General features: G+C 47.5%; 6 protein-coding genes across 6 annotated transcripts; 1 reads left to right on the top strand and 5 right to left on the bottom strand.

Annotated features, from left to right (window-relative positions):
• Positions 1-513: 513 nt before the first annotated feature.
• catA (catalase catA) lies at positions 514-2,871 on the top strand (the record flags this gene model as incomplete). The annotated part of the gene is made up of 3 exons (XM_040837134.1): positions 514-747; positions 804-1,116; positions 1,166-2,871. 3 exons carry the CDS (start codon positions 514-516, stop codon positions 2,869-2,871), a joined length of 2,253 nt encoding a protein of 750 aa, XP_040692066.1.
• Positions 2,872-3,357: 486 nt separating this feature from the next.
• Positions 3,358-6,613, bottom strand: ASPWEDRAFT_24331 (uncharacterized protein; the record flags this gene model as incomplete). Its single annotated transcript, XM_040832599.1, has 2 exons — positions 3,358-4,199; positions 4,255-6,613. 2 exons carry the CDS (start codon positions 6,611-6,613, stop codon positions 3,358-3,360), a joined length of 3,201 nt encoding a protein of 1,066 aa, XP_040692067.1.
• Positions 6,614-8,553: 1,940 nt separating this feature from the next.
• ASPWEDRAFT_48637 (Mpv17/PMP22 family protein) lies at positions 8,554-9,270 on the bottom strand (the record flags this gene model as incomplete). The annotated part of the gene is made up of 3 exons (XM_040837135.1): positions 8,554-8,703; positions 8,830-9,123; positions 9,172-9,270. The coding sequence occupies 3 exons, from the start codon at positions 9,268-9,270 to the stop codon at positions 8,554-8,556; spliced, it is 543 nt and encodes a 180-aa protein (XP_040692068.1).
• Positions 9,271-9,629: 359 nt separating this feature from the next.
• ASPWEDRAFT_168305 (uncharacterized protein) lies at positions 9,630-10,041 on the bottom strand (the record flags this gene model as incomplete). Its single annotated transcript, XM_040830282.1, has 3 exons — positions 9,630-9,679; positions 9,728-9,853; positions 9,897-10,041. The coding sequence occupies 3 exons, from the start codon at positions 10,039-10,041 to the stop codon at positions 9,630-9,632; spliced, it is 321 nt and encodes a 106-aa protein (XP_040692069.1).
• Positions 10,042-10,233: 192 nt separating this feature from the next.
• Positions 10,234-10,722, bottom strand: ASPWEDRAFT_104088 (Rieske (2Fe-2S) protein; the record flags this gene model as incomplete). Its single annotated transcript, XM_040827620.1, has 1 exon — positions 10,234-10,722. A coding segment is annotated over one exon (489 nt), but the record flags the coding sequence as incomplete, so codon positions are not given.
• Positions 10,723-11,415: 693 nt separating this feature from the next.
• ASPWEDRAFT_36014 (RHO alpha subunit C-terminal catalytic domain-containing protein) lies at positions 11,416-12,452 on the bottom strand. Its single transcript, XM_040834351.1, has 2 exons — positions 11,991-12,452; positions 11,416-11,938 (listed from the first exon to the last, which is right to left on the bottom strand). Coding segments are annotated over exons 1-2 (480 nt in total). The 5' UTR covers positions 11,993-12,452; the 3' UTR covers positions 11,416-11,460.
• Between the last annotated feature and the right edge of the window lie 351 nt (positions 12,453-12,803).

Genomic DNA, 12,803 nt, shown 5'->3' on the forward strand with positions numbered 1-12,803 from the left:
CTCAACTGTAACGCATCAGATGCATGGGCATCAATCAATTCCCACCATCGATGACACCATTGGTTTTATGCCACTTTATACCTAATAGTGCTGCATATCTGTTTGACTTCCAAGGAAACTATGAATCGAATCGAATTGACCTGCATAAAGTTCAATTGATTAAAGTTCTTGGCTGTCGTGAGGGTTCAGTCATTTTACTTTGGTTCCTGGATCGTTGTAATCCTCGTTGACTGACCCTGACATGCACCCGAGGAAGACGACAGCGTGCTCTACTTTGACATTCATCAGAATATCCTCATAGGTACCCAATTCTTATACATTGTCGAATGGGGGAAACATGTCAGGGTGACGTCCTGGACGTCATCTTGACGTGCGGACAATATAGAAACAACGAGCACTAGGGCATTTATACTCCGTACCCAGCAATTGAGTAGGAAATTTGTCAATCTCGTCGAATAATCCAAGAAAAGTTCAATAAATTTCATTACTACTGTCCCACATCGCTTTCACAGAATGGCTTCCGTTATCGCAGGGGGCCTACACAAAGCCCAAGAAGTGCTGCAGAACACCACCTCAACTAATAAGAAGATGGTAGATTTGGAGCGTGACACTGCCAATGTTCATACAAAACAGCCCTTGACAACTGATCATGGCACTCGAGTCAACAATACCGATCAATGGCTTCGGGTAGCCAGTGATCAGCGTACAGGGCCATCGTTACTTGAGGACCCCATCGCAAGAGAAAAAGTTAGATATTCGTACAATAGCGAACTGTATGAGAAATCTGACTAACGATATTTCAGATCCACCGCTTCGACCACGAGCGTATCCCTGAACGGGTGGTGCATGCGCGTGGTACCGGTGCCTTTGGGAACTTTCGACTACTCCAAAGCGCTGAAGATGTAACGCATGCTGGCATCTTGACCGATACATCTAGAAACACGCCGGTTTTCGTTCGCTTCTCCACAGTCCAAGGAAGTAGAGGGAGTGCAGATACGGTTCGTGATATTCGGGGATTCGCGACCAAGTTCTATACGGATGAGGGGATTTGGGACTTGGTTGGGAACAACCTTCCTGTATTTTTTATCCAGGATGCGGTTAAGTTCCCAGATTTTGGTATGTCTCACTCTGTATCGTACTTTAGGCAGTGATTTAACCGGTGTAGTCCATGCCGTGAAGCCAGAACCACACAACGAAATACCACAGGCTCAAACAGCCCACAACAACTTCTGGGACTTTGTGTATCTTCATCCGGAAGCGACGCACATGTTCATGTGGGCTATTTCTGACCGAGCCATCCCACGGTCATACCGCATGATGCAAGGATTCGGAGTCAACACTTTTGTGCTCGTCAACAAGCAAGGCCAACGACACTTTGTCAAGTTCCATTGGATCCCTCATCTGGGCGTGCACTCCCTAGCCTGGGACGAGTCGCTGAAACTCGCAGGACAGGATCCAGACTTTCACCGGAAAGAACTAATGGAGGCGATTGACAACAAGATGTTTCCCAAATGGGACTTTGCAATCCAAATCATCCCCGAGGAGAAACAAGATGATTTCGAATTCGATATTCTCGATGCCACAAAAATCTGGCCAGAAGATCTAGTCCCGCTTCGCATCATTGGTGAGCTGGAATTGAATCGGAATGTCGACGAGTTCTTCCCTCAAACTGAACAAATCGCCTTCTGCACCAGCCATATCGTCCCTGGTATCGAATTCTCAGACGACCCCCTCCTCCAGGGCCGAAACTTTTCCTACTTCGACACCCAAATCACCAGACTAGGTGTCAATTGGGAAGAACTCCCCATCAACCGCCCCGTATGCCCTGCCATGAACCACAACAGGGACGGCCAGATGCGTCACCGCATCACTCAGGGGACAGTCAACTACTGGCCAAACCGATTCGACGCAAACCCACCGGCAACCCAGTCTGAAGGCGGCTTCACCACCCATCCAGAAAAAGTCATCGGATTCAAGAAACGAACCCTAAGTACCAAATTCAGCGAACACCACAGCCAGGCTCAGCTTTTCTACAACTCCTTGTCCGCACATGAAAAGCTCCACGCCAAAAACGCCCTCTCCTTCGAACTAGACCACTGCGATGACCCCATTGTCTACCACCGTCTCGCCAGCCACCGTCTAGCAGAAATAGACCTCTCCCTCGCACAGCACGTCGCAGAAAGAGTCGGCGCCCCAGTCCCTTCATCCCCGCTTAAAGAAAACCACGGCCGGAAAGCACCCCACCTCTCACAGGTCGATTTCATGCCCCTCAATCAAACAATCGTGAGCAGGCGCGTGGCTATCATCATCGGGGACGGTTACGACCCCGCCGCATTCTGGGGTATGAAAACCGCCATCAAGACCGCCGGCGCCTTGCCCTTTGTCATTGGCATGAAGCGCTCGCCGCTCTACGCGGACGGTGAATCACCCACGACCTCCAAGGGCGTCATCCCAGACCACCAATTCGACGGCCAACGCTCAACCATGTTCGACACAACCTTCATCCCCGGCGGCTCGCACATACCCGCTCTCCAGCGCAATGGCCAAATCCGCCACTGGATCGCAGAAACATTCGGGCATCTCAAAGCCCTAGGCGCCACAGGCGAAGCCGCAGACTTGGTCAGACACACGTTGGTCAACAGTAGTGGTGGCTCGCTTGATGTGAAAGCTGCGAGTCCCGAGCATCCTGAGCCTATAGAGTGGTATGGCGTTGTCACTGTGGGAGGGAGACAGACAAGGGGGAGCTTCGGGGAGAGCTTTAAGATTGTTCGTGAGGCGACGGATTTTGTGGGTAGGTTCTTTTATCAGATTGCGCAGCATCGGAATTATGATCGGGAGTTGGAGGGGTTGAGTTTGGAGGTTGCTTTTTAATAATACTTATAGACTGTAATGAGTGGGACGTAGGATGGAATTATGGTTGGTTGGTTACTTTGGAATAGAATTTGAATGTTCAAAATGAATTAATATCATTATCAGTTTATCGCTATCGCTATCGCTTTCGTAAACCCCATCAAAACAAATGGTCCAGAAATCCATATGTAGTACTCCCTCCGTTATCTCTCAGCCATAACTCCAGTAACAATGATGCCAATAACAATGATGGATGGTAGATGAAGGAAAGACGCTTTTGTACACAACGATAGTACATAGGGGTATAGAACCAAAAGACAGCAATTGAAGGCAGCGCAGTCAGACGTCTATAATGACGAAGGAAAAATGCAATGACAGTCAGTCGTAGTGGAACAACACAAATATAGTCAAGGTAAGGTAGTGTGACGCTTTAACGAGATGCGGTATTATCGTAGTAATCAAAAGTAAAGAAAATATAAATGTCGTAAAGAAGGGGTTAGGTGTGGCTTAAGCCCATTTCCAGTTGGTAGAGGTGTTTTGAGCGGCAGCGGGTGTGAGGAGAGTGTCACGCCTTTGCTTTCGCGAGAAGCGCTGTTTGTGCTGACGTTTTCTGTATTCGGTGTAGAGCAGGGCGACGGCGGCGTTGACGTCGATGCCCTCTCCGGTGTCGGTGATCTTCAATGCCCACTTTGCGTCTTTCTCCTGGAAGCCGAGCTCGTGGACCATCATGTCGATGGCTCGGTCAACAGGGTCGAGGACTTGGGGTGGGCAGATAGGCATGACTGGGGGGGCGACAAAGTATGGGTTGTGCAAAGGTGCCTGGTAAATCGGGGTGAGGTGAGATCCCTGCATTCGAGGCGTGGGCAATGGAGGGTATTTTTGCTGATGCGAACGACCGTCGAGGTTGTTCATGATCACGCTGTAGTTAGAAATGGGACGTTCATCAGAAAATGAAGTCGGTCCCGGGGGGCGTAACTGCAACTGCTGGGGACGCTGGTTTCGAATTTCATCAGCAAGAGCATTTTGTCTCTGGCGAAGCTCCGAGTCGTAGGAACTGGCGCTTGATCGAGAGCCCTGACTGGAGGAGGAACGGGACCACGAGCCGTAGTCTGAAAAGGCCGTTTGCTGCTGCTGAGGCAGCACAACTGCGTCGCGTTCTCTATAAGCCTTGGATAAAGCCTCTTTGAGGAACGAGGAGCGGCTAGTGCCTGGCTCACAAGGCTCCCACTTGGTCATTCCGACGGCTTGGGCCTTTTGGAAGACCTCTGAGGCGTTGACAATCGGGCAAATGGAGCTAAGGCACAAGGCTGCCGAGAGTCCAAGAGTAAGTGCATATGCAGTCCACTCCTCTGTTAAAAGTTAGCTTAACATTCCAATTGTCGATAGGGGGTAAGGGCAACTGACCTAATACTGACTCTTCTCTAGGGCTGTCGCCTTGTCTAATGTCGAAACCATCAAAGATTCCGACTCGCCGTGCCTCGGCATGCTTTTCATGAACTGGCTGGAGCAAGACACTCAAGCAGGTCCAGATTTCAGTCATATCATACAGCTGCTGCTGGGATAGACCGCCCGAGTTTCCCTTTCCAAAACCAGCAGGGGGCTCAAACAAAACATTGTTCATACCAAACGTTTCAGCGACGGAGACGATCGTCGAGTTCTGCGGGTTCATGGCCAAGACACCACCGTTCAACCAGTCGACTTGACCCATAATGTCATTTTCTCTACCCTTGGCGCAACCAAAAATTCGGCAGAAAGTCCAGATTCGCCAGAAAGCATCGTCGATTTCTGCAGCACGGTCAATGTCAAGACCGGCGAGACCGCGAATTGTATCCTGGCGAAGGAATGTATTGCAACGAGCGAGAATGAGCGACTTGAGTTGGGCCAGTGTGTAGATATCCTGAGCATATCGTCGGAGGTAGAGGGTGGGTGTGTATTCGGGAACTTGAGCATCGGGATCCAGCAGAACCTGCCACTCGCTGTTCCACGGAGGACTCATCTCGCGCAGTTCCCACGCGGGAGGAGACATTTTGAAGACGGTTTGTTTGATAAGGTATAGTTCCTTTTGCTTGAAGACTTTATAAAATTGTCTGTTAACAACAGCAAGGTTAAAAAGGTCATCCAGGGAATTAGCGCTTTCCAGAATCATGAGAACGACCTTTTCTGGCACATTCTTAGGCAAATAGCCCAAAGAGACGGGCCTCGTGGCACGAGCAGCACCAGCACCAGCAGGCGCAGTCACTGGAGGGCCAGCATCGAGCTCATATATCATACCAGGCAATTGGATAGGACCCATCTGGTAGGGTAAAGCGTATCTAGTCGATGCCCGTCTCGACGGTCTGCTGGTGGAAATGAAGATCTTTTCTTCAAAGACATTCTCGTGGTCCTTGGGCAATTTTTTGGATTCCGTAGAATTGCGCTGGTCTTTTTTGATTGTTTGTTCAGTGAAACCGGGAGAAGTTGGTTGCTCCGTCTTCTTTGTTTGTAGGCGAGGTAGTTTCTGTCGCATTTCCCTTTCACTTCCCCAAGATGATGGCCTCGGCATTGTTTCAGAGCCAGGGAGCTCGGCGATGGTATCATCGGCCTCCATTTCGCGGGAAACTTCCATAATGTCTTGGGGTTTGGACGCCTCGACATCTGCCAATGTCGAGCTCATAGAGCGGACGTGCTTATGATGGCGATCCTGCTTACGGGAGAAAAACGAAAAAGGCATTTTGGATGATTTTGACTTCTTGAATTGCTTCATGTCGTCAGCGCCCGACAGAAATTTCGAGGACGGAGGGCTTTTTTGTGGTCGCTGAGAAACAGGAGGTCGGGGTGCGGGCCGGGTCGCGATCATGTCTCCATTTCCTCTGCTGATCTGCAGAGGGGCATCCAGAACTCGGAAAGGCTGCTGCACGGAGATTTGAGCAAGAACGTCCTCGAGATCGTCGGCGGCCTGGGAGAATGTCCGATTATGGCGCTGCTTATTTCCTGGCGAACGTCTTGGAATTGCAATTGGCATTGTGTCAGAATCTTCAGAAGTCGATGAAGAAGAACGTCCGCGCAGCTGCAGAGGGGGTGGAGTCTTCTTCGGCCGCACGGTCAAAGGTGTCAGTTGAATAGGGGGTTCCAACGGCAGAGGCTTGTTTTTGACCTGAGCGATCGAAGGTTTCTTTTTTATCGTTTTTGACCTGGTCGGAGCATGTCGCACAGATGCGGAGTCGTCAAATACACCCGCAGCAACGGGGTTCGAGATTGAGAAGGCGTCAGCCGATTTATAACAGCCAGAATATTCGGACCCCAGACTAGTTAGGGATGACCTGCGACTATAACAGGATGAGGCAGAGTCCAGGGAATCGTCAGAGAACGACGAGTTAGACTGCGCAGACGATCCGGTGTTCGGCAGTGTTGAGTGAGACGAGGCATTGCGTTTGTGGCCTTCGAAGGAACTGGGCCCAATGGGGAAAAGAGCGGCGGGTGAGTCTTTGATGGCGGTGCTGATCGGCGATGTAACAGAAAAGTGGGTGGAGAGGTCGGACAGGGGGGAGATGATCGAATCACTGCCATCACGGCAATGTGGAGATTCACGGTGATTAAATGTCTTCATCATTTCTGCAAGACTGGGCTGGGATTTGGAGTGCGAGATGATCGGAATACTGTCTGTGCTTGGATTTCTTTTGACAGCAGCTAGGTCTGGAGACGACCAGCTGTAGTAGGAATCTATGATGCTGCTTTCCAGCGAGTCCCAGCTGGACGAGGGGCCAGAGGCCGAAGACACACTCATGCTGCACGTTGTAACTAGTGATGCTAGCTGCAGTAGGGTTGTAGTCAGATGTAAGACAGGCAATTGGAATGCTCGAGGTTTTCTAGATAGTAGAAAAGAGCATGATCTGCGACTATTTCTGGAATGATGCTTTGTCTGTTGCACTCGAGTCTAGATTAATTTTTTTTTTTTCGCTCTCTTTTTCAATTCTCGAATGAATCTGCAACAAAAGACAAAGAGATCTGGGAATTGAGAACAAAGTGGCGTAGAGCGACTCGGTCGGCTTTGTTGACAGGGAATGTGAATCCAAGGGGCGTAAGACAAAGGCGGGCACTGTTAGTGTGCGTTAGCTCGATAATTAATTAAAGACTCGAGTCGTGGTAGTACAAGGCATGAACCAGTGACTTACCAGGTGACTGATAGAAAGATTGAAGTCAAGATGGACAAAGAAAAAAAGATGATTTAGGTGAAAGAAGAGACGGAGAGGTGGGCGTTCGTAATCATAAGTAGGCCAGCTCGTGTAGAGACACGAGAGCTTAGTGTGAGCCCGGGAGCCGGATGAGAAGGGAGGAATGGATGATGGATTAGGGAAATAACCAGATTGAGTTGGGAAGATAATTAGCACCAAGGCTGAGGCCAAGGATAACCCGAGTGGAGGAAGGCGAAGCCATTGTTTAGCAGTAGAACGTGGTTAGTAGAGAGGATCGTGGAGTCAGACGAGTTGAAGAATGCGAGGGGCCAAAAATTGCCCGATTGGGTTAGCCTGGAAGGTATACACAGTCATCTAACTACACAGTCATACAGACAATACATACTACGTTTCAACAATATAAACAATATAGAATATGTTGATATTGATATTCATATTGATTTTCACATTGATATTGACATCTAAATTTATTCTACATCGACATCGACATAAAATGTATACAGATTGTAGATGTGATGATATTTTTACACGATCGACAACTCCGCCACACACACATGTCTTGTTCTTCCTTCTGCAGCTTTTTGTCCCCCATTGTGGATTCGATACGAATTCTTCTTCGTCTTCCCCATATATCCCAAACCAGAACTTGCTTTTGATTCATCTCACTGCCTCGATCCACCCAAAGCTTATGCTTTTCTCCCGCTGATTCATCCCAATTCACCGTATAACTCAGATACTTGAAACAAAAACACAGTGTCCCAGAGTGTTCCAGAGTCCTGTTCCAGAGATCTCCATCGCAGCTAACCACTCACGCTAAAACAGCTATCTTCATCTTCCCTCACTGCCTTCAACTGCTTGGGGGCGGAATCATGCTTGGGGGCTGAACGTGCCGTTTCTTCTATCTATACTATGTACTATTGCTGTTTCCGTTGGCTCTAGATGATGTATACGATCGACAACTCTCCTTTTTTTACCTCTGTCGTGATTTGGGTCATGAGCCTTTCAGAGTGCCTTGACTTGTCCGTTTCTGGTAGTGAAGTACATCGCTTGTTGATCTTGTTGGTTCTGTTGGTTTGTATGCGTATACATAACCGGTTTGGGAATCACATCATGCTTCGTGTCCTATTGGCTTATTATGCTTAGGATTATGCAGAATCACAAATAATTTGTGTTTTATGTTGTAAATTAACACACAATATCCTAGCCGGGCAACTGTAGATCCTGCAATCCTCCATCCATCAATCAGGGATTCATGAAGTGATCCGAGTCATCCTACAGAGCATGAGATCATAACTAAAACAATAGCTGTCTCCAATGCCCAAGTCAGACGAGCTATCCACCTGCAATGCAGTCAGAATACTGTCAGCACTTAAAATCTCTATTCCGTCAAGTCAGAATCGTCAGATTCTCTGCTTATACGGAGCACGGAGTCCGGCCTAACTAATATATATATTTGCCTCCCTCGTCTGTGTAACAAACTGAGTCGAGAGCTTTACGCTCAATGGCCCCCATAGTATAGCTCGATATATATTCAACCCGACATCAACGACAGATAAACCGCCCAAACAACACCAAACAAACTATTCACCAACAATCGTTTATCAACGGGAATCACTGTAAAGTTCAACACCGACACAAATGGCCATAGCTTAAAACCCGCCATCATGATCGGCCAAAAATCCTATACAGTCAGATCAGCTCACTCTTCCTTTAATTTAAGGTGGCAAGTGGCAACTCTTGACAGGAGCTCTTGAAACAGGAGGAGCTTCTCATATAATATCGTAGGAGCCTGAAAGCTGAAACTCACATTCTGAATCTGCGACATAATCATCTCATAATCCAATCCTCGGAGCGTCCCGATGGTCATGATGAACAGGACGGTATTCCACGCGCCTCCGACCGTCTGATCAATCGCCACTTTGGCCACTGTATTGCTTACGTTCAGTTTCGGTTGCCCCTCATCTTTTTCTGTTTTGGTCTTTGTGCTGAAACCCGGGAATGATGATTCCAGGCCCTCCAGCCACAAAAAGCTCAAGGGTGACAGGATGAATGCACACGTGGTGAATTGGAATAATGTCTGAACGTCTAGCTCAAACGGAATCTATTTCTGTCAGCCTTCCTTCATTATGACATTCTCATGTGTAGATACCTCGTCCCGGTACGCTTTAATTCCTTGCGCCAAAACATTGGACCCCGCGTTGATCACCGCCGCCTGCAGAGTCGCTTTGGCAATGGGAGGGACAGACATGGCCACAATAATGGGTCTGAAGATATCCGTGGAGAACAATAATTGGTCCCAGGAAAGACAGATCGGATAGAGTATCGTCAAGCCTTCGTTAGGTTCTTCAAGGCTGAAACTGAAAAAGGCTGAGTCCAAAGTGTGAAGCTAGTTTGTTGACAGTTGGCTAAAAATACTCGTTTGTGGGTCTGCGGATACGAAGAGCGGAGCTTGACCTTGGGGGCCCAGAGTAAGGAGAGGAAGACGGGAGAGTTGTAGAACGATGAAGTTAAGAATAGATTTAGATTGAGTGATTGAGTTGATCATGGGATGGTCTGGAATGTATTGTGACAGTCTGAAGCAAGGGTTTGGATCGAATATCCTTGGAATTACCACGCAAGATTTTGATTCGCAGATTGACAATCGAGTTCCTTGCAGACTGACAAAATTAGCATCTCCTCTGATAAAGATAGAGTAGAATACGAACTCTGGTCGGCTTGCTGAAATATCCGGCTTTCTCTGGGCTGTACTTTGGCTGGATATATTTCTGTCCCTTGAATTCGTTCGAGTTTGGCGTGTGCTTTTATATGCTCGAGTAGACGATTCGAGATATCTGCCGGATCAACACTGCACCTAGTTGAATAGACGAAACATACCTCCATCGGTGCTAAATGATCCTCCTAGATCGAATCCTTCCAATTCCTGGATTTTCTTCTTTACCAAGTCGATCAGTGTTTCAGATATGAATCGAGCGTCAGGATGCTTGGTATCCCCACAAAACAAATCGTAGCGGACTGTCATGATTTTTTCAGACACTGGAACAAAACTCAGCGTAAACCTGTACTCGGTATCTTTAATCGTGTATATCACAGTATTCGGGAAAAGAAACATATTGTCTGAGACTTTTCCTTTGAATAGTCCCTTCAACTTGGTCGTCTAGGTATTCATCGCTTCGAGCTCCATCGTATCGAATCGGTTCATCACTATACCCTGTTAGACAATCCACGAGAACAGAGAAGAAGAATTCGCATCCCAGTTTCCAGTTAAAAGACCCTCCAGAATTTCTCCAGCAACCCAACCAGACTGAATGAGTCCATTCTTGTGTGTAAACAAATTCAGAAGCCAAACTCCAGGCCCTGCAACCGCAGACCTCGCATCCAGATTCACAAAAACCAATCCACATCTAGCCGTAAACGTATGAATCTCAAACAACCCGTTCTGAGTCTTATCAAATCTATAGAATCTATCAAAATGCGGGGCCTTAATCAGCTGCCCGTATGTGTTGTACCTCCATCTGTGATATCGACATCCGAGAACAGTCGACGGCCCGCGCTCTTTCGTGGTGATGGTGTATGCGCGATGACGACAGACGTTGTGAAATGCTCTGATTTTGTTGTCTTTGTCTAAAACGAGGAAGATGGGAAAGCCAGATATTGTGGTCGAGATGTAGTCGCCGGGTTTTGTGAATTGGGTGCGGTGGGAGAAGGGGAGCTAGGTCTGATGCTTGTGAGATGTTGCCTTTTCTCGAGGGGAAGGGCGGTCAATTATATACATTACTGAAGATGGATCGTTTTTCCAGGCGAAGATATTCTTCCCTGTGAACCAATCTGGGGGAAAGTCGGATTCTTTTGATACTGTCGATGATTCTGTCTTTTGGTTTGGTGGTGCAATATTTGTTGGTTTTTTCTTTAGTCCATTGTAGATCAGAGGATGTAACCAAACTCGAAGAAAACCATGCAAACCAGTAGCACAACGAGGGCTGGAATGAATGCTTCTGAGATGGTATTCAAGGACTCCATCTTGCAAGACTTTGGTCTCTAGACTTCCTTTCCAGATTGCCCAATGTCCAAGTTATAAGAAATGGTGTACGACATACGGAGTAGACAGATATGAATAACAGCAAGATGACAACCTAGCTGCAGATGAGCATCACACAGTCTTCAGACACCAGCAGTTGCGTTGCTTATGTTTACCGGATCTGGGTTTATTTTCCAGCATCCTAGCACTACATATGCAATTGACATACCCAATAGTAAACTGGTTTGTGACACAAGTAACAAATTTGAATTTCTGTGCATGTTGCAAAGTGTACAGACTAGGCCAGGCCGGTTATGTAGCAGCTTGAGCTTCTCTACATATCGTCTGGTCCTCCAATCCAGACGTCTTGCAGACTTTCTCCATCTTTTCTGCGCTGTACTGGTGACACACGAGTTCAAAGACTCAGCTCTGATAGACTGCTCGTTTATCAGTAGCTGAATAGATCCATATATTGTGACACTCACAGGAGACGCCGTTCTCTTTCTCTGGGTTCAAAATACCCTCACTATACACCCCCTTTACAAGATTCTCCTGAGCCTTCTCGCAAAGCTCATAATCCTCGATTGCAACCTGGCGGACAAATTTAAAGTAGACTTCGAATTTATCCCCAGCTTCAATATGGTAGTAATCGAATTCCATCCTGGTTACATTTGGATCTGCAGTCGGGCAGACTCGGAAAGATGACATGCCTCCTCCATATACGTTTAAAGTGCAGTTCGGGAAGAAGTAGAGAAATAGGCCATCGTCTCGTTTTGTAGGATCTGAGACGTGCTGTGATATGTTGGTGTAGTTGTAGACGGTGTGGAATGTTGGTGGATAGGGGAGGGAGAAGGAGGGGTGTGTGTATTGACAATGCAGGCATTCTTGATACCCATCCACCCTAGATATTCTAGATCAGAAAAACCACCAAAATAAACGAAAGACAGGCTTACATGGTCTTCCAGTTGAAGCGTCCTTCATATTTGATTGTCCGTCGATAGGGAAGCTTGGTGAAATCTACCCCCTGCACGAGGGCCTCGAGATTGGGGAATTACTCGTGGAAACTCGGGGCTTCCTTGAACAAGGTGGTGAAAACCAGTCCAGTGGTGACATGGCTGCGCAGTATCTCCTCCTACATGGATAAGCAGTTGTTTCTCTCTTGTGTCCATGTTGAGTTGGTGTACAGTCTCTGTGTCGACAACCTGGATATCCCCGGGACCAGGAAAAGGTGTATCGCCAGTCACTCGTGAGTCAGAAATTGTCTGCTGTGCGATTTAATATTCGACCTTTTCTCCAGTGACTTGGAATTTTTGTCACAGTGCCGAGGTAATACCAGGACTGTCAATGTGAGCGTCTGTCCTGTCTGGCCTGGCGTGGAAGAAAATGAGATACCTTGCGAAAGACGGCTCTTCGCCTGAGCTGGTAGAGAGGTAGACTTCAATACCACGATGCTGGAAGTGTACGGGCGAGTTCAGACATTTTGATCTGAGTCAGTTGAAGAGAAGAATGAAGAGCAAAAAGGATTCATTGTTTGTTTTATCTTTTGTGATGAATTGATGCATGCTAAGCTGTACCTAAGACAGGGCAGGATAGGTTGGACAGGTGCAACATTTCCTGAAGAGGACATCAAGTCCTGTATTCAAGCAGTGGTACCCAGTATTTATTTAATACTGATCAGAATATGTTTGTAGATATTTGATGAGCGGGTGGTTAAGTACGGAGTAGATATCCAGAAAATATGCTCTGCGTGCTATAAATAGTGAGAA

Source organism: Aspergillus wentii (genome assembly GCF_001890725.1).
Source record: "Aspergillus wentii DTO 134E9 unplaced genomic scaffold ASPWEscaffold_2, whole genome shotgun sequence".
NCBI classification, from domain to species: domain Eukaryota; kingdom Fungi; phylum Ascomycota; class Eurotiomycetes; order Eurotiales; family Aspergillaceae; genus Aspergillus; species Aspergillus wentii.